Source organism: Apteryx rowi, unplaced genomic scaffold, assembly GCF_003343035.1.
Source record: "Apteryx rowi isolate R43461 unplaced genomic scaffold, aptRow1 scaffold_71, whole genome shotgun sequence".
NCBI classification, from domain to species: Eukaryota; Metazoa; Chordata; class Aves; order Apterygiformes; family Apterygidae; genus Apteryx; species Apteryx rowi.
In genome coordinates, this window is record NW_020450994.1 from 2,700,452 (window position 1) to 2,726,720 (window position 26,269).

Here is a 26,269-nt window from a genome sequence, read left to right on the forward strand (position 1 = left end):
GAGTGCTTCATTGCTGAACCAGGCTTCAGGGTCCCCTCTAGCACCATGGTGAGGGATGGAAACCTAATCCTGTGTGAAGTGCTCAAAGCTCCCATTTATAGTACATCCCTCCTGTCAGCGTGTGCAGAGGTCTGAGTCATCTCATGCAGACCTGGAGTTAACTCAGCAGCAGTGATGCACTGACAGCCAATTTTATTGCTGTGCTTGTTCGGTAAATATTTTGACTCTTTATAATCACATCTGTCTCCTTTAAAAGCTGAAGCTTAAGTTGTGTTTTTGTGAACACACAATAGGATGATAAAATCCTTCTTTTTCTTTTCCTTTCATGAGTCAAAATTGTCTAATGTGCAAAAAGGAGAAGCAGAAAATCCAAGATAAGAACTGGAATCTTATCAAAATGTTTGCACGTTTCATATATATATATATATATATATATAAAATCTAGTTTAAATTGGGACGTTGGTGTCTGTTTTGTTCCTCACTGAGGTTGATCTATGCTGCTACAGCAATATTATTCGTATCTGCAGGCTGTACAAATTACGTGGTGTGGAAATGAGTGTTTGAAAAAGAAAGCACGCTTTTCAAATTCAGAAAGGACATAATATTTTGCTTCCTTCCAAATTATGATCTTCTTTGTGTACCTATTAATACCTGGGAGCCAAAATTGCTTCCAGATGCTTCAATTCCAGTTGTTCTTTAAGGAATTCCTGGCAGGGCAGAGCCTGTTCCCATTTCCTTAGATTACTCTGGCTTTTGCAGACTTCTAGCACTGGGGTAGGTGCAGGTTGGCACTRCTTTGTCGGGCACCTCTCCTGCTCTCCCCTTCCCTTTGCCCTGCCTCGCTGGCGGAGACGAGGGTCTCCTCAATGTGTGATTCAGACTGCTGAAGCAAGGCAGTACTTCAGGTCCTAACCAGGTTGAATGTCCCAGAACCCGTGTAGAAAGGTGCAAGCAGATGTTTGGGGTGAACTTGTGGAAATCAAAGAGCTGGAAAAATGGGTGAGTGGGAATGCGTTTGAGTGCAGCAGTGACAGGGAGGTCGGTAGGTAGCCCAGGAGTGGGTTAACATGTACTGGAAGTGAGGAAAGCTCTGTGCCTGAAATCCTGTAAAGCCCTTATGCTTAACGCACAGCCCTTACACGGGTATTACATCACCCATGTGTGTCACATTAAACACCTGCAGAAGTGCCCAGAGGATCGGAGTCAAGGTATTTATGCACAGCTCATCACTTTGTTATCTGTTCACCTTTGGTTGCTCTGCCAGGGCTTTGAATCCTCTGTGCAATCTACTGAAGGCATCTTCGATCAAAAAAGTAATGAGAAATGTTACTGCTCAGCCTGACTTTACTGCATACTGATACTTTGGTAGCTGGCTGCTTGGCTGTTTAAATTTCAAAGATGAGAATTAAACAGATCGTGACTACCTACCCAAAATAGATTGTTCCCTCCTGTGTGCCACTCAAATACACGGGGTTATGATTAATTGGAGTTGTTGTAAACATCATTACAGAAGAGGAGGAGTGCAGGGCAAAAGGAAAACATCTAGGCTGAATATGTGGGTGTCTGTTTTGTAATAAAACCTCGTGTTTTGTATATCACTTTCCATATCTGATAGGATTTTATATCCTTTTTTTTTTTTTAATCTTGATGCAGCTGTCAGCAGATTTACAAACCTTATCCTGACTCCAGGGCTAGATGGTCAAAATCAGACCAATCTCAGCAACCTCCTTGTGACTGAAGAAAAGAGCTGTGGGAAGGAAGAAGGAAGCGGTTTGCAGAATGAYGGTCCAGGCTGTGCAGCGGAGAGTCCAACACTGCCACCTCATGCCAAGAGCAAAGATGTGCAAACAGGCACCGTGCAAAGCAACCGCGCCGAGGACAGTGCTGCGATCCCCGTCACCGATATCGATGACTTGCTCGGCCAGATGAGTGCCCCAGAGGGCAGAGGTTCGCGGACCCCATCGCGAGCAGAAAGCCCCCTCCGAGACGAGTACACCACGATGTGCTGCTGTGGGACTGAYGAAGGCTGTCCCAGCTCTGAGCCACGGCTGGCGAAGGGGGAGCTGCTGGAAAAAACTATGAATTGTGCCGCTAACGCACAAGGGGTTTTGGGGTTGTCTGCGTTGGACTCCATTAACACAGGCAAACTTTTTACTGTGAATAAAAACTCTTTAAATAATTATTCTAGGAATTTTAGCAGTTTAAGTGAGGATGAGTTGCCTGCAGCAAACTCTCTGGAAGGTAAGAGAAGTGACCCATTTCCAAAGTCTATGTACGGGGCTGCAGAGGATTCTCACTCAGATGCAGAGTCTGTCACGGAAACCTTTGATACTGCTAGTGACGTGTTGCTCCTGCCCTGTGCTGCTGCTAATGCTCCTGCGGGCTGTACTGTAACAGAGTCGGATGAGGAGCAAATCGAGATTTGTTGCATCAATAATGAGCTGCAAAAGCCTGCTCAGGAGGAGTATCTGCCATCTGCAACAAGCTTATCCCCTCTTTCCCCCCCAGACCCTTACAGCAGCGAAGTTTTGCAGACTGAGGACTGCACGATGTGCGGGTTGCTGGAGAAGAGCATTAACAAACTAGAATTGGAAGATCAGAGTGGTCCCACCCCATGTTCCTCACAGCGTTTAGATGTCTCCTCTGCATCCTTCTGTTCTCCTTCCTCAGTTTTCCTGCCAGATAAAGACACCCTAAAAAATTCAGTAGGTATCCCTGAAGTTTACTCTTTGCATAACAATTGTGCCTTAAGTGCAGAAGAACAGATGGGCTTGGGGAGCAGTGGTGGACATATGAAATGCTGTGAATCCCTTGAAGAGGAAGGGTCTCTGCACTGCAAAAAGATAAACTGTTGCTCTGCTGGAAATGTCAATGGTTTGGAGAGCAACTTGCTGGAGAAAGAGGGATATTATGATGAACAGGGATCCAAATTCGAAAGTGAAACAGTGGTTGATGACTGTAATCACACCATTAGTTATTGCTTAGCAAAGAAAGAAACCAACAGTTTTTCCAACTTGTCTAAAACAGACAGCAATCATGGGAACGTGTCGTCACAAAGAGCAATATCACTCAGGTCTCCTTTTCCCACTAGACCTAAAGATCCAAAGGCTAATATAACCCATGACTTGCCAGGGAAAAATGAGAAAATTAACTCTGTGACTTCAGGAAGGAGTTCAAATGCAAAAGTCCAAAGCTCAGGCACAAATCACTGCAAAGGAGCTGCAGTACCGCACAGCCCATCCTCACAGAAAAAATCCTGTCAGGAGTCTAAGGCACAAACAGCACAAAAAAATATAATGGAAACCCTTTTAAATAATCAGAAGGCCAAAGCAGGACCAAAGCTCAAGGGGTTCTCTATCAAAAGCAAAACAAAGGCAAATTCAGACTCTTCTGGGATTAATCCTACCAAAGTCAATGGGGCTGATCAGAAAAGGCCGCCTGTTTCTCCACAGCTGTCCCCCAAGCTCCTGGGGAAGAAAGCACCATCATGCCGTAACTTACCTACAAACACAGATCCTGGCAAGAATGTTTCAACAGTCTCAAGGACTCTGAGGTCAGAGCTAGAAGGTAAACCATCTTTGGTCATTTCTGAAGAATCACTTCTGCCTTTCTCGAATGGCACCAGCAGCCCGGTAAAGAGCAGTGAAATGAAATGTGGTGGCTATGGGGAGCTAATGGATCAGCAGCAGGGATGTGGAAAGCAAAAAGAAAAGCAAGCTTCCACGCAGCCTGAGGTGTGTCAGGGTAARGGCCCTAAGATGGATGATTTCAGAGCCACGGACAGTCAGCCCAAAGCTGCTTCATCCCCTAAGGGGTTACCAAAAGTTGAATATGTGAGAGGGAGAACTGAGAACCCTGGAACAGGCCTGAACTCGATCAAGAGCGTCAATAATGAAGATGACCTTAAGCAATTAGATCTGCAGAACTTAGGAACATCTGCTAGAAACTCCCCTTCATTGAGGTCTCTCCCAGTTCAGCAGGAGCAGCCGGAAGGACAGGAGATTCAACGCACTTTCATTGAGGTGAGGCTGTCCTCTTCCTCCTCRTCTTCCTCTTCTTCCTCCTCTGCTTCTTCCTCACCAGCACCATTTCTGCAGCTGCCATTGATGGAGAAAACAGAAGAGGTGAACACAGAAGTGCCTCAATTGACTGAGGAGATGAAGGCCACGCAGTATTTTTCTAAAGTGGATGTCACTGGAGATAGAAATCTCTATGGTTTGTCGAAACCCGTGATGAGGACTTATTCAATGCCAACCCAGTTATCAGGTCACTTGAGAGAGGATTGTAATGCTGCAGACATTTCAGCTCATGCTTTGCAAGGCCCTCAGAGCCATGGTGCAGATGAGAAATCCCCCCATTTGGAGATGGGAATGTTAAAGGTGGTCCATCTCAGTCTTCTGAATGGCCAGAGTGGGAAGGAGCAGGCGTATGCTTCCAAAAGCGTCCCAAAGGTGCATGGGGACTCCCCCTTAGCCAGTGACATTAGCTATCCCGCCACTGATAAGCTAAGAAATTTCAGGAGAAATTACTATTATTATGAACTGAATTGGCCACATGAACCTACCTCATCCTTCTCTGTGAAACAGAGAATCAAATCCTTTGAAAATCTGGCAAATTTTGATAGGCCTGTTGTTAAAGCTATAGATATTCACTCAGCCTCTAAAACACCTCTTGGCAGAAGATCGTGCAGCGGGATAGGTGCCATAGCCGCARCCAGCCCAACCGAGGCGTCACGGGCGCTGAGACGAAGCTTAAGCTCCTACGGCAGCAGTCCGAGCCAGGACAATGCTCCGGCATTGCCGCAGCTGATGAAGTCATCCACRAGCATAGACTTGTCGCACACAGCAAGGAATTCAACCGAGGGCAGCAAAGGGGAAGGTAAATCGGGGAAGGAAAGTGCTTTGGGAGACCTGGCCGCCTTACCACCCTCGGTGTCGCAGGTCCCACGGAGCCGGGGTCACGGCCGGCAGCTGCTGTCCCGCTCCAAGCTTCGGGARCTGAGAGCCCTCAGCATGCCTGACCTGGACAAGCTGTGCAGTGAGGGCTTTTCCGGGGACCCGCAGGCTGGCTATTTCAAAACAGAACTGGAAATCACACCCAGGAGATCACTCGGTTTGCCCACGGAGAGCGATGCCAACCTGAGCGCATCTTCTGCCCTCTCCAACCTCACAAGCGGGACTAGAGCGAGCTCGAAAGGGAGCAGTCCTTGGAACAGCGGCTCGGGAACGCCGGGGTCAGCGTCAGAGGATGACACCACRTGTGACAGCTCTCCGGATGGGAAACGTTCAGAAAAAAGCTGGTCAGTCAGGTTAGTTTAAGACTTTCCTATTATTATTTCCATTAGCAAAAGAGATCTCCTTCTGAAGTGTTTCTTCTTCATCCCTGCAAGGCTCTTCTGAGGCAAAACTTTCCAGTTGCTTAGGACTTGCTCCAAAGCACATTTCAGTGGAAAGGCTTTGGCCCAAGTTCATATTTAACTAAAAACTTGGATGTCGTTTTTTGTGGTCTTTGTCTTTCAAAGCTGCTGTGCTGTTGTCTGGTGGTGGCTGCGCTTCAATATGGGATGAAATACGTTATGCCGGCAGGGTCAAGCTCTTTTTCTGTGTCCCTTCTTAGTGTTTGTAGTCTGGTTTTTGGTTATGTAACAGTAGCAATTACTGTCTCCTGCCCACCTCAAATGGGGAGATTGACCAGCATTTGCTGTCAGTGCAGCCTGTGATGACAGATGAGTTTGTTGTCCTGCCAGAAACAGTTCTCAAAAGTAGCTGTCGCTTTGTTGTTGTTAGTGTCTCTTGCTAAAATCATTGGGAAAGGAGGTGGGGGAACAGAACAGGCACTGGTTTTCAGGATTACTTCTGAATTGTCTTTCTTTTTTTTCTTCCCATTCTCCTACCCCAATATATRCCATTTGTTACCTGTTTTCAAGATTTATGCTTGCTAATGACCTGGCACTCCATCACTTGTTTTAATGCAAATTATACTGTATACTTGAAACATATCTCTACACGGTTGAGAAATGTAAAGCTGTCTTTTGTATTTTTTATATTTGTTTTAGCTTGGATCAGCTGCTAGTCTCAAGCCTGGACCAGCAAAAATTACAGTCTGTTTTGTCATCGCTAATACCAAAATGTGATGCTGCCACGATGCTCCAAGAAGTCAAAGCAAGAGTAAAGGTAATAACCAGAAGATAAAACTAAATTATGGGCAATAATTTTACTTTTTCTATGACAGATAAAATCTCCTCAAGACAATTTCAGAACTCCTCCAATGTTCCCCTGAGAGGTAGTTTTTCTTCTGCTGTTTCTACAATGGCTGCTATAAACCCATGATATATATGAATGGCTTTTGTATAAAAAAGCTTATTGTTTGCCCAGTGCAAAAGTTTTTATGAGCCATGATAAACAGACCGATTTTAAATGGAGAAGTATGTCTCCATTTCAGTCATTATTACAGCTGAGAAACTCTTGGGTTGGCCAGTAACTGCACGTCAGATCTTAACTTTCCACCAACCATCTGGGTCAGACCCACTTTCCTTGTGAGCAGGGGAAGTTCTGCTCCTCTCTGGCTTGTAAGTGCTCGCCTTTCACTAGCAGTAAGGTCACAGGAACTGAATTAATCATCTTTAATGCTGAACTGGTGGCTGGCAACACCAGGAAGCGTGGCTACTGGAGTGTTTGTAACAGACCCCTGTGCCCTCTTTGCTCTGTCCTGTAGGAAGCAATTACTGCCTCARGGCAACCTGCTTCGTTATTTAGATGTTTAAAGAAGGCCTCCCAAGTGAAACTATTGCTCTTTTCCCCCTCTGCCCTGCGTGTGTTTGTGTGTTTGGGATGTTTCCACGTTCTTTTTAAATCCAAACTGAAGTTAATACAATAATGACGGCACTGGAGGGGAAACTGCCATCTGGTCTGCATAACTGCTGGTTGAGCCACACTGGGAGCGTTCCTGAGTCTTACTCACAAGGTTGCAATTTCGAATATAAAATGGGCTGAGGGGAGCAGGACCTCCCCAAACTACTCAGCTTTACCTCCTTCCAGGGACAGCCTAGCTAAAGCTTGCAAGTCCCAAGAGCTTGGTGAGCCAGGTGGGTTTGGTAATTTTACCAAAAATTTTAGGATTGGGTTCTGTTCCTCACCGAAAGTAATTAAGTGTTCTTTAAAGTATTTTGCGTGGGATCTTGGAGAGATTATTTATTCATGCCAGTTTCTAAAACCTAAGAACTTGAATATTTATAAAACTGAATGCTTTTTGGAATGCACTTCTTGTCTGCATAGTTTCTCATATCCACATTTAAGCCCAGTATGGCACATATGCTGGAAAACTTCATGCTAGTGACATGCTGGATTTAAGTCTACAATAGGACAGTTCTTCAGAATTATGCAATTGCTGAAAAATGAGATGGACATCTGTGCCTGATTCGGATTGAGAGCTTCCCCTGGGAAGAGTTTGTCATCATCTTTTGATCTGAACAGTGCTGAATTTATTGCTAGCATTCAATAAGTGCTAGTAATATAAAAAAATACATTTTATTGATTAGACCTCTGTGATTTATGATCTTTGGCTAACAGACAAAGCAGAGATGCAAGAGATTTGAGTACTTTCCTGTTGTGTTGCTCATTTCTTCTGTAGCTCTAGGCAAGTACCTTGGRTAGAGATGTTATGCAGTTACGTGTACTGATTCCTCCCAAAGCCCAGCAGATGGTTGGGATCACTGTAGGCCTTGTACTTCCACGGTGTGACTGATTAAAGCAATAAGCATCCCTAGACAGGCGTCTGTGACCCATATTACACGTGGTTGGTGAGGACAGAATTTGACAGCTGGGAAGTTGGGAAATGCTTGTCATTAGGAGTAGGAAGCCAGTGTTCAGATTGTGTTGGTGACTGGCCCAGGATACATGGTCCTCATATAGCCCTTGAAGACTAGAGGCCTCTAATTGTTTTCCACTGTAAGCAAATTATGTCCTGATACCAAGAGGGTGAAACTGTTGGGAAGAATGTGACATTCTTCAACAAAAAGGGCTTCCTTAGTAGCTACCAGTCAAAGATGCTAAGATGACTGTCACGCTTAGCACACATGGTTGGAGGGGACCAGTGCTGTTCTCRCTTCAGTACAGGTAGGAAGGGTCTTGATAGCTACAAATGACTGCGGTCTAAGGTGTTCAGCCCTGACTGCTCTTCTTTCCCCAAGCACTGATGCATCAGTGGTTCGGAGCAGGGTGGCACAGATTTCTGACATTGGCTTTGTGCTATGCGGGGATGCCTTGAAAACAGGAAAATCCTCTGGGGTCACTGCTTGGCAAAAGCATGCCCAGTGAGGCCAAGAATTTGACTGTAATACTGAGCAATAATAGTAATCTGTGGTTCTCTGTGCCTTTTGAAATGAAACGGAAAGGCAAGCCCTGAGTTAAAGATGTCAAGTTTAGTGAACTAAATATGTCGTTTAATGATAAATAGATTAAAAGGTTCATTCCTAGTGATGTGTCATTAATTTTAGTGTTGGCAGTTTCTGGAAATGATTGATGTTGGATGGGATCCCAGGGTAAAGCTGAGACCTGCTTTCTGCTCCCAGCTTCTGATGCTCTGCCACACATTCAGTTGCTATCCCTTTGCTCCACCAGATGACTGCTTGTAGTCCCACTTAGTCTGCAAAATGTAGCATCTGTAACAATGTCTGGTTTTGTCCTAATAACTATTCAGAAGATGGCACCAGACTTGCTGGACAGGACTGCTTTTCTCTCATAGCAAATTCAGTATTTTGGCAGCAGCCCATCACTTCAAAGAAGTCAGCTTCGCACCTTTGTTTTGATCCGGAGCCAAGTTCAGCCCTGGTGCGCGCCAGTGCCAGTCTGTTTCCTACGCTGGATGCTCCCGTTTCCACAAGGGTGGACTGTAGTCCCAAGGGGTTCACATTGCTAACAGGCTCATTGGTTTCATCCCCCAAGTGAAAAAGTTCTTCCTGCTGTCCTGTCTAACCCTCCCAAGCTGCAATTCATAGTCATCACCCCTTGTAAGACTATCTGGCACTGCTGGGAAGAGGTTGATGCCATCGTCTTTATAACTGCTCTTCAAGGGCAGAAGAGAAAGGGGATAACAAAAGTGTCAGTAATTCCCTGCRCAGTACAGCGCTTGGATTTGAAAGGTGACAGCAGGGATGTACAGTGTCTCTGAAGCAAATTGCACAAAGAAATGAGAACTGTGACAAGCTCGGGGATGGCTCGTGGGGTTGGGACCCTTTGGTGTAAGGAGATCAGTAAGGAGATCATCATGGAGCAACAAACAAAGCATTGCTTTCAACGGAGCGAGGAGGCTGTCTTGGGCCCAGGGAGGATGAGGGAAGATCAGGGCTTTCTGCTGCTTTCCAACCTGTGGGGCTGGGGGAGCCCTGTGACAAGCCCGTTTGGCCCCCCGTAACATAGACCTCACTCCCCTGAATTACTGCCTCAGGTGCTCTGATCTATGGCATGTGTTTTGGGGAGGGATGAGAGAAAATACTTGATCTTGATTGCAAAATGTCCAGCAATGGAAGGTTTATTAAAGCCTTTGTAAGTGAAGTTGCCCCAGGTATAATACCTGTCCTAATTTTGACTTTGCTTTCTAGCCCTCGAAGAAATCGCTGCTGCCATCTGAGTTCTCCCATACTGCTGCTGCTTTTGTTTGTAACGTGAACAGAAATGTATTTAACATCTCAGAGTTTTAAATCTATGAGTTGTCTTTTTCACTTGCCATAGCTTGAGAGTACTGGGAATTCATCGTCTATGGGAACTTGGTCTTGATCTTTGCTTTTGTTCTTCCTTCCTTCCCCCTCCCTTCCACCCCCATTTTTCTGATAGAGCAAAGAAGATGCWTACTTTGTAGTCCTGCGTAAAGAAGAAGGAGCTGGCCTGGGATTTAGTGTTGCTGGAGGAATAGATCTGGAACAGAAATCAGTCACAGTAAGTGATGGCTGCAAGTCATTTTTTTGCAAAGCTCACTTTAAAGCATGCTGGTGATTAGATCAAGTGCTCATTTATCAAGACTCACTGCAAGTCATTCGCAGTCATAAAACAGTGTCTCTCAGAGGCGGCTGCATACCATCTGCTACTGAAATCAAAGAGAGAGTGTCTGGGTAATTTTTATTATTGGAGATGGATGCCAGTTATGTTTTCAAGTTTTAAAAATGTAACTTGTCTGTTACTGGATGGGATCGGCTGGGTCTTAGTTCCAAGGATGTAAATAACATTTTGCATACAGCTGCAGTGCATGCAGCCTTTTGGGAGAGAGTTTAATTTCCAGCCCTTGAAAGTGAATTCTGTGCAGCAAAGTTTTGGAAGGTTTTTGCAAATCCTGAGAGTGACTGTTTCAGATCTCAGCAAACACTCTGGATTTCACTTCACAAATTTTTATTGCTGTTATCAAAAACTGTTGGAGTTCAGTAAATGAGTTCAAAAAAGCCTTATACAGTTTTCTGCACCAAGGACATTATGTCTGCCATGAAGTGATTTGGGGAGTAAAAAGTGATATCAGGCAATTGAAATACTATCCAGAAAGGGATCGATGAGACAGAGAAATGCAAGACAATCAGTGTCCCATATGACAGTATCTTTACATTGGATATGCTTTTAGATTCTACTCAGAAAGAAATACACATATCCATTAAGTGCTGAGATTAGGAAAAGGGGATGTCCTCAGTCTTTGGGGGCTGCAGGAGCCATTACAGGAATGTTCTGGTTTTTGCTCTTAAGCATGTTCCTGTATTTAACATTAAGCAGCCACTGATTTAGAATATGGTCCCAGTATAGGGACCGGGCTCCACCCCAGCACATCCCTGGAGTGAGAGGGAGCAGGAACCAAAAGACCTCTGACTCCCTGCTGGTGGTGAAATAGCTAGAGAAAATGCCGTACCGAATCGTGTGCACCAATTTGCTGCCTCGAACCTTTGTCCAGTGGGCCTGGGACTGTGTGAACAGGTGGCTGAAACCATGTTCTGGCTGCTAAAACTGCACAGTGCCTGATAGACAAGTCTTTAAATACCAGGACTTGCCCTTTTTGGTCAGTTGCTTTATGTAATTGGCACCCATATAAATCTCATCTGCACCCGATGGAGTTTACTCGAGGTTTAATCCCTCTGCCTAGGGCTTTTTTTTTTTTTCTCCCCTAGAAAAGATCTATTTCAAGTCACTAAATCAGTCTTTTGCATCTATGCATGTGCTATTTTACCAGCCAAATTGTGATGAACGATTAAATACCTGTATAGCTTCAATACGTCAGAGCCTTTCTGTGCACTGATGTTGTGCACAGCTTAGATGTCTGCGCCTGAAAACATCATGTGCACATCACAGTCAATGGGAATTTGGGGAGGGGGTGTCATGCAGTGCAGCGTCGTCCTTGGCGAGTCTTCTGTAGCATGAATGTCACGCTAACGTATGTGTTACGGGAAGTATGTTAACAGAAGACCTTTACAGAATTTGCTGAAATCATGTGAGTGGTTTGTGATGGTACCTTCCCTAGCTGTCCTTGGTTGCCTTTGGCTTAGAAGTGACCGTGCAATAATATCATCTTTATCCTCTGCTTTTCCCCATCCCTGACTGCAGTTCTTGTCTGGTCACTTAGACCTTGACGTTTGGGGCCACTTGCTGGAGCGGATGCTGTGTTTTACGTGGACAGTAGGCACGGACCGCAAATTTTGGTAGCGGGCGCTCTGCGCTGTGCGTGGGCATGAGGTTGAAGCACCCCTAAGTTAAAATCTTTCTTGTAGGTCCACAGGGTGTTTTCGAAGGGAGTGGCATCCCAGGAAGGGACTATTCATCGAGGAGATCTCGTTCTGTCGATCAACGGCAAGTTGCTGGCGAGCTCGGTCCACGGGGATGTCCTGAACGCGCTCCATCAGGCGAGGCTGCACAAGTACGCGGTCGTTGTCATCCAGAAGGGAAAAGACAAAGCCAACAATTTCTCCAGACTTGAGATATCGGCTACTGGCAGAAAATGTGTGGGGTCTGGAAAGGATGTTGCCATGGAAATAGGAGCAGGTATGATCTTTGTCCAAGAACAGTTGGAAGGAATCCCTTGCAGAGCAGACTAAGGGAAAAAAGACCATGTGTTTTAGATTAAAAGTGTCTGTGTCTTACACAACTGAAGGGAGCACATGAAATTACCTTTAACTTTTATTTGTACTCTTTGGAGCACAAATCCAGATTTTTTTTTTTTWAACTATCATAAATAAGCAGCAACTTAGAAGGACGTTTAGGGCCTAATCCAATTTCTACTGAAGTTAGTGATTGCCTTTCCACATTCTTTAAGTCTAGGATAAGCTCCTTTAAAGTAATAACAGTAGTCAGTGCAAGAAAACAAACAATCAAAAGAGGGAAAAAGCTCAAAGGAAAAACCAAGCCCTGCCATTTATTATTTGTAGGGACTGAACTTGCTCTTTGTAATAGCAGATTTTATACTGTTTCTAATAAAAACATAGCAAAAGTTATTTTGGTGTTACAGTAAGTGGAGCTAAATCCAATCCAAGGCAGCCATCCCATAGGAAACTAGGAATAAATGATTTAACTGGGTGTCAGTGAAATCATGACTAAATTCCTGTTTGGGCACAAGACAACATTTCAGTGCGAAGGCTGCGCTCAGGGTGTTATAAATGGATCTCCTATATTTTGGAGAACTAAGACACGTAACCCTTCAGTTGGTGCCTGAGYGTACTGTGCTGCCTTGGGAGGATTGCTGTGGTGGGGTTCGATCCTGCCCTGGCTCCCGTGTCCCCGAGCGGGATCAGGCAGTGGCTGCGGCTCGCAGCCCAGAGATTTTCTACCGCAGGCTGCTACCGACCCATCTTAAACCTCTTGGCTTTAGTCTTTATTCTAATGGGTTTTTTTGTTTGTTTGGTTTTTTTATCATCTTACGCTTTACCTGGGTTTGATAGTACAGCATTGTAATGCAGCTAAAGAGAAATACGGAGTGCTCTGTAAATGAACAGACCAGCRTTTCTGTAATTGTTCCCATGGGTTTAATATATATAATTACTGCAGAATCCCTTTCTACCCTAAATTTGCACGTGCCCTGTGAGTTGGCAAGTGCCAAATATCTGTTGGCTGCAGGCACTAGAGGGCAACATTATCTCATAAACAAGTTAGAAGAGTGTTATTACCGATGCGTCTTCATTGTGCCAGGCAAAGCTCGTCTTCAGATGTTTAAGATAACGGTAGCAATACTTTGTGATAATACAACTGCGTAATTTTTACATTCATACAGGACAAAGAGGATCCTTTTTTCCCAGCATTACAGATTTATTTTCTCCTGAGTAAAATCATAATCTATATTAGCTATAGCAATATTGCATTCTACAAACATCTAACACTGGTACTGAAGAGGCAGCATGCACCTACTGGTAATTATAGTTATGTCCATAGGTTTGACACCAGGAACAATTATTTATGCTAGTCAGTGATTACACCCTTCCCCCCCATACTCCCACCCAAGAGGCTGGAATGTGTTTGTTTAACATAATGTCTGATTCAGTACYGCTATTTAAAAATATGTGGTTCATTGGATAAGCAGGCGGTATCAAATCAAAGAAAATGAAATGTTCTCCACTTATTATAATTTTTAAACCCTTTTGTTGATGCTGATGGTCTTTGGTAAGTTCAGCCTTAATGTTGCCTACAAAAATGCCTTGGCATGTTTCTGATGAACGTGTAAAATCTAAATGTCTCTGTGCATGATTACATTTTGCATCGTCTCCCCCTTACAGCTGCAGTAATGTGTGTTCGCTTCTAGGAGAAACCAAGTGACAACRTGCTCGAGTTCGAACATGAACTAAACTGTGAATTGCTTTGTCACAGCAGCAAAAAAAAAAMCCCAACAAAACACAACTTGCAAGTTACTGTTAACTGAATAACAAGATGCTGTGTGTATTCTGTTGCAGATCCAAACCTGGATATGAACGATGTCATCTGTGTTGAATTATTGAAAACCTCTGCTGGCTTGGGATTCAGTCTTGATGGTGGGAAAGCTTCAATTGCTGGAGACAGGCCCTTGCTTGTAAAAAGAATATTTAAAGGTACTAGAAACATGCATACGCAATAGGTGTTATCCCACTTTTCCTCTTGTGCACTGTACAGATGTTTTAATTCTTAGACTCAAAGCTTTTTGGAGCGAAGGGGGATTTTGTTGTCTCCCCCATTTCTTATTACTTATTAGCCAAAATGGTCATTATAAAAATGCGCCTGGGACTKGCTAGGGACTGCGTCTGCTAGTAAACATTTGTGGAGAAATCTGATTTATGAGATATGATGCAGTTCCTACCTGGGATTGTCCACTGTTGCAGATACTAAATTTCAGCAGCAATATCATATGTCCCGGGTTGAGAAGCTCGTGTCCTGTAAGAAGCATAATGCTGATAATGAACATGGTTTCAAAGYACCATCCTGCATTTTACCCAATTACTATTTTTTCCCATTTTTTTCCTGTCTTTGTTAATTTTCCTGTTAGATACAACTGTTAGCTCTCACCAAGAAAATGTGACGTGCATATTCAAAAATTGCCTCTCTTGGCTGCTGTGTGGTCAGCAGGTGGTTGAACATGTATGGACTGAGTATAGAAAGGAAAGCAACACCAGAACTATTCTGTGATTTTAGTTGTGTTCAGTCGGGGATGCAGTTTAGCGAAAAATACAGCGCTTCTAAGGGAGGCTGAAACTCTTGGTGAAGCTGTTGGTGCTCAGCATATTCACAGGATCAGATTTCAGTTTCGTATTTCCTCCTACAGGGAAGGAAAACCCAAACTGATATGTAGAACTGAGTTCTGCGTTGTTTGTCAATTTGTGTGTGTGTGTGTGTGTGTGTGTGTGTGTTTGTTTTCTCCTCTTTAAAACGCGATTCTGAGGGTGAAGGACATGTTTAATTTTTGAGGTCATTAGTTTATGTCCTTAGTTACACACTCTCTCGCGCGCGCATGTGCGCTCTTTCGCTCGCTCTTTCGCTTTTCCTCTCGTGCTCTCGCACTTGGTCTTGCTCTCGCGCTTTCACGCTTTCTCGYGCTTTTGCACTCTCGCTTTCGCGCTCTCTCTCCGTGATTGCTGATGCTGTCAGCTAAATTACCRTTATGGGAAACATGCCTTCAGCAGCAGCGTAGGGTGTGCCTCTCTTTAGGAGGGGTGCRTGTCTGAAGTGTGCTACCCGTACTTGGTTCGTCCCTCCCTGTTAGCCAGGTTTTGCAGTCCGCTGTGTTATTACCCACTTACAGCAATAAAATCCTGTTTGAGGAAAAGGTATCCATGTTGCACACAACCTCCATGTTTATGCAGGTTGTGTGCAACATGGATATGTTATATATATACACATACACACACACACATATATATGTKTGTGTGTGTATGTATATATGTGTATCAGTCATGTTTTATGCTCTCAGACATCTCCCTTCAGAAACAGAACTTCTGTCTGAGAACAAGGATTTATCACTATCTTGGTTAAAGTAACCTTTTCTGTGAGATGCAGCATGGACTAAGTTGCTAGTGCTAAACGTAAGTGACTTGTATTGAAATTGCCACTGTTCAAAGAATCATTTATTTGCTCTTCCTCATRCTGGAAAACATGGTTGGGGTTTTCTTTTTCTTTTTTTTTTTTTTACTTGGACTTTGTTCCCCTTTTGCTCCTAGGTGGTGCTGCAGAGCAAGCTGGAAAAATAGAAACTGGAGATGAAATTCTCGCTGTTAGTGGCAAATCATTACTTGGCCTCATGCATTACGATGCCTGGAACATTATTAAATCTGTACCGGAGGGTCCTGTTCGGTTGCTGATCAGAAAACACAGAACTTCAGTATGATGGAAGCGCTGCATCTAATCACACCTGCTAAGACAAAGCATTTAAAACCACCTTGAAGCCGTCTTTACATTTCTGACGCCACACAGAAGTGTCTTAACGCCCTCCAGAGGAGTGCGAAYGGCCCCAGAGAAGCCCTGAGCACGCTGCGATGTGCCTCGTCCCATCTCGCCTAGTTATCGAGGATGTCGGAAGCCGAACGCTGCAGAGATTTTTGTGTTATGTGGCAGTTTTGATGGAACTTCAAGACATTTACCCGGGCTTGGTTTAAAGTGTTTTGACTGAGATAAATAGCACTGTGCCTGTCCCTGATATTTTTAGTATCTGCAGAGTGGTGGGAGCATAACTTGTTGGTTGCCCTCCTGTTGACAAGGATGGGTATTTAGACTGTAATATATCACTTAGCTATAATTTGACTTCAGGGCACATATTTAGGGTCTGGTCTTTATTTCTTACAATAAGAGAATGTCTGGAACAATCTCACTTTATTCTTCTAAGTGCAGTTTTGCTAAAAATGCGTGACAAAAGAGAAGTATAATTTTGCACAACTTTTTAAGCCTAAAACTTGAGTGTTTTATCGCAAAGCTGAAAAATCCCCTTAAAACTGATGAACTAACTCAGCATCCATCACAACTGAATCTGTTCTTAGTGGCGATTTGTATCYGGAAGTACTTGGCATTAATGCAGTAGAAATCTGTATGCAAGAAAATCACGTCCAAATATTAGGTGATTGTCCACCAAGAAAAAGCACACATTGAGCAGTTGTGATTAAAATGGGAACGATTAAAAATTGGGGTCTGAATTTTAAAATTTGGGCTTCTAACATCAGGCACCTTTAAAATCGATATGTTTTTAAAATTGAGATAATTGCAGGTGCTGAGCACTTGCTGATCCCACAGACTTCAGCGATTGCTAATTATGTCCGAAAGCCGGGCCAGTTTTATTTGATGACAAGAGGTTTACGGCTGCCTAACTTCAAACACTCAAGCTGGAAAACAGTGGTCTGAGGGTACGGATTTTAACAGATTAAATCTGAACTGGCCATATTTGTGGTGGCTTTCCATCATTCTTCTTTTCTTTTCCTGTCCCCTGTTTATTTTTGCTTGCGCGAAAGCGGGTGAGTACGTGTGTGCTGCGTGGAAGGTGTTAATGACCCCGGCGGCGGCAGGACGGGGCTGGTGCCGAGGGTTCTGCACGGTGAATTTGGAAAGGGTTTTTCTAGATCGCGGCTCATGAGGAGAAGCCGTACAGTAGATACAGCAGAACCGTAGCGGTTGCGGTGCCACCCGCGCTTAGTTTGGGTTTTCCCACCGCTGCTCGTGGTCRGTATCAATAGCAGGCGCTTCTGTGGAGTGTTATTTATAGCAGGCTGTGTCAGGAGCAGAGCGCGTGGATGAGAGAGGTTAGCCTGCGYTGTTTCTCTCCCTACATCTGGGGTGGCTAAACAGCATAGAAGAGGTGCAGGAGGAAGCGGGCCACCAGCCTTATCAGCTGAGGACAACTTGCTCCCGAGCCCTCAGGCTGCTTGTCGAGCTCCAACGGGAGCCGAGGGCGCCCAGCCTGGAGCCGCTCCAGACCTGCAGCGCTGCCGACTTCCGTGGGGAGCCAGGAGGCCGAGTAGCTGCTACAGAAAGGTCTGGGCCGGTCGCCTGAGCCTACCCCGAGATCGTGCTCGAGTTCAGTTGGTGTTTGTTCATCACAGCTTGTCGCCGTTGCTTGCAGRGTAATGGAGCGCTCGCTTTGGTTCAGCTTTGGTAGGCTGCAGCYGGCTATGTGCAGAAGCAAACGCCGATCTGCGAGGCAACCCGAGAGCAGGCGAGCAGGAAAGCTGTGCCACGGTTGCTGATAAGTCAATAGATTTAATTCTTTCTCGGTGACACGCATTAGCACGGGAATGCGGGGCGAGCTGTAGCTCTAGGTTGCAGGAAAGGCAGTGCTGGACATGGTCTGACGGTTGCTTGCCCTGCAGAATTGCTATTGAAGCTTCTTCAGGTTCAGCRCTGTGAAGGGGCGGTGGAGATGGGTCCCTCGTGGTGCCAAAGCTGGGCCGCTCCGTCGGGACCGACCCTCGCCTTTGGTCACCCCGGGGCAGGCGTCGGGAGGGGGCCGTGCCCCGCGCAGGGGGACCGCGCTGCGCCTGCAGGCCTGTGCKGGGAAAAAGAGCTTAGCTGTGCTTGTCGGTTGGGAAACACGGAGAAGACATTTGGCAATGACAAACAAACTGCGAGGCCTTGTTCAGGAACGACCGAAATCTGATTGTAACCGACAGCGTGTATAATAGATACATAAAATGCATGTGGAGTTTAATGCAGCGTAGTGACTACCTGCCTGTATATGTATAATACGTGCAAGTGCAGTACTGACTTTTTGCTACTTCAATATGGTAAATCACAATTGTGTTTTAGGAAATGGCATTTCTTTTTGGTCCACGGTTTAAAATTCATGAAGTCCCAACCCAGGGAGCATATTGCTCCCTCACTCCTAAGCCAGCGTGAACTCAAAGGTGAAATCTTCATTTTGTAAATTAAACTTAATTTGAGGTGTCTTAAAATGAAATGTGGTGAATACTTCAGACACTTATTTGCAGGTACTGTTCATTGTGAGTGATTTAGAAAGCTTTCATTTTTCAGTAATCAAATACTATTCAGTCTTTTCTTTTACATGCACGTAGATATGTGTTGGGTCAGTAACAGCAAAGAGAGGGGGGAATTTTTGTGTGTGATTCAGTAGTGACTATAATTTAAAAGATAGATTTAATGTTTAAAGTCTAATAGTTAATATGGATAGAATGACACACTTCTCTGCTAACTTTACAGCAAGAATAAGATTACTTTAGCCCTGATTGTTTCTGTCCCTGAAAATAATTATTTTTTGTGAAGGAACAGGAAACATCCTTAGTGATACTACCAGTGTTGATATCATTGCAGTAGCATTTCCAGATGCYTCTGTTGAGGTGACATTCCTTATAAAAGCCCCAGAATTTATAGGAGATGGTTCTGCTTTATTAAGAACGGGAGGGACAGGTCAAACAGATGTAGTGACCCTGCCATTACACATCTGGCAAAGTAAATGTTGTTACTTTTCTGAGTGCCTGGTAACACTGAAATGGCACATTTCATTAGTTCATCAGTATTCGATAGGTTTGTGATCATTTTTAGCCTTGCTGATGGCACGTCGGTCCCCGAGGTGATTCTGTCTGTGCAGGAGAGTTGGCCAAGCCCTAGGAGGATGGTGACTCTCTGGAGACTCACAGCTCTGTCTAGGAAGACAAGAAATAAGCTTGTAATTACATGCTTGATCCCAGACCAGTCCYGAAGGCATTCCAGATGAGGCTGAATTTCCTCCTAAATGGATTAGGTYTGGCAGGGCTGACAACTGCTGCGTCCTGGCCTGGAGCAGCTCAGGAGGATGCACATCCTGGGTAGGAGAGCAGGCTCTAGTGYGATACTGGGCAATAGCATGTCCTGCAGCGTTTTGCACCTGGAAGCAATATCAGGTGGGGAGGGAGCCATATCGGATGATTTTCTTGCTAAAAAGATTCCTTTGAGGGCAACTAAGTATTAAGAAAATGTTGAGTGATTCATGTTTCCTAGTAACTCTCACTTAAAAATAACCCTGGTTAATATTCTGCAGTTGTTCTTGTCAGAGGCGAAAGGAGCCATTCCTGGAGAGGAATGTTTACATGCTTCTGCGTTTAGGGTATGTAAATGTACACATGGAAATATTGAGGAGGAGTAGACTAGATCATGTGAGGAATTGGGATCCCACTCTAGGTAGGTTTTGTGTATTAGGCTGATACACTTCTTGTATGATATTGTATATTTACACTTTTATTTATATAAATAAAACTTCTTCTAATGAAAACTGTTTAAAATGCCTTGTATATTATAAAAAGTGAGTGCAATAACATGAAATAGATTGTACATTTTCAAATTTGCTGTCTCTGTTATGTAAATCTGTATCTCCATAAACTGTTTTGTTTGGGTTTTTTAGTGATTTTGAAAATAAATGGTATCCTTAGTACTCCTCTAGATATTTATTTCTGTTATGCCAAAGTCTGTCCTGTTCTGAGCTGGAAGCGTAACCTGGAATCACAGAGACGAGTCTGTCCTGGAGAGCACAGTCAAAGACTGTTAAAGCTGTTGAGATGTGCGTCTGAGCTACAAGCGTACATACTGCCCTCTTAGAGCTGTCATTCAGCATAAACAGGATTAAAGCATTTAAGAAGTCTTAAAAGGTGTTGTGTAGGACCTGCTCTGGTACCTTGGAAGGTGTGCTTGATATTTCCACACMCAAGGAAAACGCAGATAGCAAAGGTGAATGCAGAGTTTTCACTCAGCAGCAGCCGCTGGAGTGTGCCAACATTAAATGCTCCGCGCTTCCCACTCAGCTCCTCAGATTTAAGGAGAAGGGGTTGTGTCTGCATGGACTATGCATCTGTGACTAGCCCCAGCCTGATACTTGTTGTCTTCAACCTTCCCTAGGGAAAAACTCCAAGCCATGGTAAGCAGGGGRTGCTGGCAGGGCTGCGTGGCAGCTCTCTTTATGGGGACCCCAGGGAGCTGAGAGGACCTGAAGTAGCTGTGGTGGAGCTCCTAGCAGGAGCTGCAAGCCATAACCTCCTAACTGGGAAAGCTTGGGTCAAGTGATCCACCTTCTGATGCACACAGCTGGCTTCACTGGTGCTGTACTGCAGCTTGAAGCAAGCCTGCTGCTGAGAAGGGTGAGCTGGGCCTGGAAAGCCCAGTCCAGATGTCCTCCAGGGAGCTGCTCCAGCATGGGGAGTGCCAAACACAACATGAGATGTTCAAAATCCAGTGCTATCTGAGAGGGTATGGATGCATCAGCTGGTCCCCGCGAGGTAGGCTGAGCTGGAGAAGGGATCTTGTTGTGGGTTAAGTTTATATCCACGTTGCAAACCTGYATGAGGTGCCCTGTATTGTGCTCACTGCAGCAGCTACACTGTGAATTCCTGCCTGGTTCACACTGTTCATGGTCCTGCTGCTTTGCTGTTGTGCCTTCTCRCAGGGTGCACAGCATTAGCCCACGTCTCTCCTCCCTGTGACTTCCAAACCTCGAAGYCCAGGTTGCTTTCCAGGCTGTACACATTGGTGGGCAGGGCAGCATGTTGAGTCCATGGCAGACATGCTGGTGGGCCATGAGACCTGGAGAAGAGTGAGATGGGGAGGTCCTTCACTTGCTTTAGGAATGTGCAAAGTGGCTTTGCAGCAAATCACTCCAGTTGCCTCAAACCGGGAAGTCTTTGCTGCCAGCGTACACTAAGCACTTTCCAGCAGGAGACCAGTTTCATYGGGGTGTTTTGTGGGATGCAGAGCAGGGGAACCGTACAGGTTCCTCAGGTGCAACGTGCCACCAGAAGGGGCTGGGTGGGCTGTTATTAAGGTGGGGGAAGACATTGGCTTTCCTGTGTCATTGGCASGGAGGGCACCAGCCTCACGTGGCCTGCTGGTCCCCAGGCTGGTTCCTCAGAGGAACGTGGAGGGTATCTCCCCCCCACTGCTCTCTGGCAAGGACACTGCTGGATATGGTGGCAGAACAGCAGGCTGTGCCCATTTGCTTTCAGTTCCCGAGCCCTGCGCTCCCAGGGCATGAGTGAGTAAACATCAYGTGAGGAGGGAGAAGTTCCAGCTCTTCTGCTGAATCACCACGCGCCGGGGCAGATCACGAGGCGGGGAGGCCACCCGCTTCCCGGCATCCCYCATGCTGCCGTGCCCCTTTCCCAGGCTGGAAGGGGAAAGGAGGAGCTTTGCGGTCTCCCAATCCCCCGTCGGCACCGAGCCCCCTTTTCCCAGTGCCCTCTCCCTTGCAAACAGCTGCGATGAAAGGTGTTATCGAGCGTGCGGTGTTTGGCAGCGCCTCCGAGCCGACGCAGGGTGGAATCTGGTCCTGCCCCATGGGGTTTATAGATAAGATTGTGCAAGGTGTAAAATGCCCAATAAGAAAACAACAACAATAATATGAGAAGGGGATGTCGGGGCGCAGGGCGAAGCTGCGGGAGGGCAGCGGCCCACTCGTGCYGGGTGCAGCGAGACATGGCGCAGAGCGGTCTCAGATGATTTTTGGCATTGGATGGCTTGCTCCAGCACATCTTCTCTGCAGGAGCCCTGCGTCTCCCGCAGGGCTGCATGGTGACCCCTTCCTTGTGTGGGAAAGAGGAAAAAAGGCATTTTTGCTGTGAAGGTCTCCTCTGCTTTTCCCTCTCCCCTGCTACCCTCAGCGCTGGGATAGCCCCGTCCCTCTCTCTTCTTTCCATGACTCCTCCATATATCCATACTCCTGTGTATCCTTCTTCCACTTTCTCCTAATGCATGATGTGAGCTGGAGATCGACAGAGTTCGAGCGTCAAAGAAAGGTGGCTTTTACAAGATCGGTCTTGAAAGCCTTTAGTTAAAATCTTAATTGCCCCAGACCATACCTAAGTGAAAGGAATACAATACAGATAAGACAATAGACTTAATCCATAAATGGATTAGTGCATGTGACATTTTTTATGCACTAAGACATCCAAAAGCAGTAGAAAATTATATTTGTAAGCCGGTCTCTTAGGSACTGTGTATTGCCTAACGCGGATGCGTTTCAGAGACCAGGCGTTTTCTGAAGACCTGGGAGCTTCTGCAGATGGGGAGCTTGGCACTAAAGACAGGAGGGGTTTGCAGTTTCGGACACGGCTTCTTTTATTCCTGTATCACTAACATAAAGAGTTGATATCTCAATGAGATCAGTGGCGATACTTATTTTATTATTTGCGATCAAGTTTGTGATTCAATCCAAAAAATTCCCGGTTACTTGTTATTTTTGTTGTCTTTCCTGCTGTTCTGCTTCCTGTTAGCATCACTCAGCCTGACTTAAGTCCAAAAATAGCCCATATGTCTCTGATATTCATGGAACTCATAAATATTTCTCTTCTATATTTCAAATTTACTGTATTGCTAAACTTGACCAAAGGCTAAATGTTGCYGTCTGCATCCCCGCACAAGGGCGACATGAAGGAGAGCCCCTGGCAGGGAATATCCGTGCTCGGGAGGAGGAAAGGGGAGAGGGTGTGTTGCAGCCGGGAACGATGCCTGCGTGCAAACGGGGAAGTGACGCYGCGGGGAAGCGTGTGACTGCCAGCAAGGAGAAGCAGGCGTCCCCAGGCGCCGGCCCCGCACTCCRCTTCCTGGTGCCCAGGGCATCGCCCGGGGCTGTGAGTGGGTGAACCGTGCCCCGCGCCGCCCCCGCGAGCCCCCCRGCCTCTCTCTGCCCTGGGCTGAGACCCTGCAAGCTCGGTTCAGGGGTTTGCTGCTTTTCCTTCTTCCCAGGCGCTAGGCAGCATAAGCGCCCTGGCAGCACCTCTGGCCGGCGCCCAGCCGCCCTGGCAGCGAGGGATGCTGCATTACCGCGGGCCGATCCCTGCTGCTTCTGGCAGAGGAGGTCGTGTCATTTCTCCCCTTCGAGACGTGCTGTCATCGCCTGCCCTTTGCACAACGTCTTAGCCTGTTTGCTGGGAAAGCCAGCCAAGACTTCCTATTCTCTGTGCAGCCATGTGTTCCTCGAAGTGCTTGAATCAGCTAAGAGGTTTCCCAAGCTAGCCATTATTGCAATGATTTCTGAAGAATTTTCTTTTTCTTTTCTTTTTTCCAATCTCTTTAAGTGACCATAAAAAAAAACTTCTTGGTGCAAACAAGCATCCCCTGCTGCAGTAGGGCTCACTCTTCCATCACGCAGTGCGCCAAGCTCTGATGCGAAGGATGTTTTTCAGCAATCGAGGTATTTCTAAAGTGAACCAATAATAAAAACGGAGCCTTCCTGCCTTTTGGTTCGCAGCCCCGCGTGGGCTGGCCTCACCTCGGTGTGAGGCTGAATCAGCCTGATGCGGYGGCTCTGAGCAAACAAGCTAACCCCAATCCGCTCCGGCTTTGYGTCGTTTTCCTGCCCCACGCTGCGGCTCCCTTTGCGCGGCACCTGCCCAGGGGCCGCGGGGCACCCTGCCCCTCCACTTCTGGAGCCGGGGTTCGTGTGGCTTGGTGCTTTAGTCGCAGCTCGGTCGCATCCCTTCCAGGGGCGCGGAAGGGAAGGTGYGGGAGCAGAAATCTCCTCCCTTATCTCTCACAGGCAGCCGGGCACAAGGCAGCGCAGTCTCAGGTCTGATCCCACGCTCGGAGCTGGGGCGGGAGGTGCAAACGGGGCACCTTGAGCYGGGCAGAGCACCCAAGTACAGACAAAACCCGAAATGCCCAAGGAGCGCTGTGATGAGCATGGCAGTGCTCTGCTCAGAGCCCCACGGGCCACGGGAAGGGGCCGGGTGCTCGTCGTGGTAGCTCCAGGCACCTGCACCCTACCCTGCTCCCTCCATGAAGCCAGCGGGAGGTTCATCTCCAAACAGGACCTCCGCAGCCCGTTCACCTGCCTATACTCAGTGTTGTTAAAGGGAACCGTTTCCTTTCGAGATTTATGACCTGGGCTGTCTCCTGGAGGCCGGTGCCTTGGCCCGGGAAAGCGGCGCAGGAGCAGAGATGAGCAAAGCTCCTGCTGACCCTTCGTGCAAGTGGGGAGCAACGCCAAAGCCCTCCTCCACCGTGCAGTGCCTCGAGAGGGACCTGCTGGTGACACGCACATAAGGCAAGATCCCCTCAGGACGGCCCATGACTGCAAGATCAAACGACACAAATACAGCTAATTATTTGAGGTTACTGCACTTTATTTTATGGGATGTTTTCTGCTGCTGAAGGGATTAGTGAAATTTGCTCTTGTGCTTTTGGAGGAGGTCTGGTCTGGTTAGCCTTGCACTGCGAAGAGACTGTGCATGAGAAGGGCCACCAGCCTCCCTGCACCTGGTTTCTTCAGCATCGCCCAGACCATAAAATGATGCATCAAAGACCCTTGCTTTCAGCTGAAGCAGGTGTCAGCAGTATTGCTCACTGACAGCCAAGCCAGCAGACAGTCGCCTGCATCATGGAAAGCCCGGCCWGACAGGGAGACGTCACGTCATATCCCCGAGCCTTTCCTGTCCAGCAGCCTTGGGTCCCTCCGGATGCACATCATGCCCTCGGGCCTCTGGTGTCACGGTAGGCAAACGAGTCCCTTTCAGCCCTGCTGGCTAAAAACAATCAGYGGCATGCGAGTCGCTGCTTTTCGGTTGACTTAAAAAAAAGGAAAACATCCTGCAGGGAACGGGAGGGGCGTTGTTGTCTGTCGTCTAGCAATTGGTTTAGGACATACCCCTTGTGCACCCTGTCTGGGCTGCGAGCTGGCCGCCGGCGCCGGGCGGGTTTGCGCCCCAGCGACCGCAGCCTGGCTGGGACGGCGCCACGCTCGTCGGCGCGGCAGGTGCCCGCGGGCCCGGGGCTAACGGGAAGAAGCGCGCCGGGGTGGGAAGCCCGGCAGTCCGCTCCACCAGCTCGGTTTGCTCTGTTGTTTTTGGTGTCAGGTGCTTGCGGGTGAGTCAGGCCCCTTCGGGCAGACACGCCTGGGCACGGGCAGGAGATTTTGCTCCCCTGCCCTGCAGGGAGGAGCCGGTCGCCGCGCTAGGCTCCGCGGGGTGGTGGGAAGGGGGGGTCTTCGGATGTCTTCGCAAGGCTGATGAGACTTCGCGTTATTTGTGTTCTGTTGGGGCTGCGAAAAAAATGCGCCCACATAGCACTTGGCTCCAGGCTGGTGGGCCTCCTCTGGACTTGTTTCCTGGTGCCCTCCGAAGGGACGTTCCTCAAAGCCTCCACTGGTGGCTGACTGGGAAGGGACAGGGACTTGCTTTGCTCTGACTTTTTTTCCATCTACTGAAAACCAGAGCCTTTGACAAGGAAGCTTTCAGCCCTCTGCACACTGGGAACACGTGCCCCAGGCGTGCTGCTGCCTGCCAGTGACGCCGGGGAGAAACAGCCAYCAAGTCCCAGGAAAGCCTCCAGTGGCAATCTTGGGCTCTCCTCTCCACGGACATGTYCTTGGAGCCCGACTTTAGGGAGAAAGAATAAGTTCTGCAGTATCCATTTGCTAGTCCTTCTTGGTAAGTAGTACAATTTCTCCCCTGCTAAAACTCCAGTTTCTAAACTCTTTGGAGAAAGCCAAAATGTAACCTCGGCAAAACTCTCTGTAGTCCTTTCTGCCTGCATCCAAGACTAAGACTTTAACATAAATGTGTATCCCTCATCAATGCCCAGAGATTCTCTTCCTCACAACTGCAACGCCTCCGGTAAAGCTAATACTGCCGCTGGCACCACCAAGCTATTCTGCAGGCAGTAGCTGCTAGAAAATATTACAACAGGCAAATTGTTTTCCCATTTTGAAGTTCGGGATATAGGTTATGTCTCGTTCCTCTTGGAAGTAAAACCCTAATCTCCCCATGTAAATCTACTGGCAGTCTTCTGAGGTCTTAATGTGTGACTTCCAACTTCTAAGTATTTGGAAGGAATTTGTATAATATGATCACTCATTCAGAATCCTCAAAAAACAGAGCTATAAAAACACTGACTCA

General features: G+C 46.8%; 1 protein-coding gene across 1 annotated transcript in view; it reads left to right on the top strand.

Annotated features, from left to right (window-relative positions):
• The window catches only part of PDZD2 (PDZ domain containing 2), a 144,306-nt gene extending 128,173 nt beyond the window's left edge, over window positions 1-16,133 (top strand). The window contains exons 19-24 of the mRNA XM_026087276.1: window positions 1,654-5,308; window positions 6,056-6,173; window positions 9,831-9,932; window positions 11,735-12,005; window positions 13,901-14,035; window positions 15,635-16,133. Of these exons, the coding sequence (XP_025943061.1) occupies window positions 1,654-5,308; window positions 6,056-6,173; window positions 9,831-9,932; window positions 11,735-12,005; window positions 13,901-14,035; window positions 15,635-15,801 (4,448 nt within the window). The 3' untranslated portion in view covers window positions 15,802-16,133. The remainder of the gene's footprint in view (window positions 1-1,653; window positions 5,309-6,055; window positions 6,174-9,830; window positions 9,933-11,734; window positions 12,006-13,900; window positions 14,036-15,634) is intronic.
• Window positions 16,134-26,269: the final 10,136 nt, after the last annotated feature.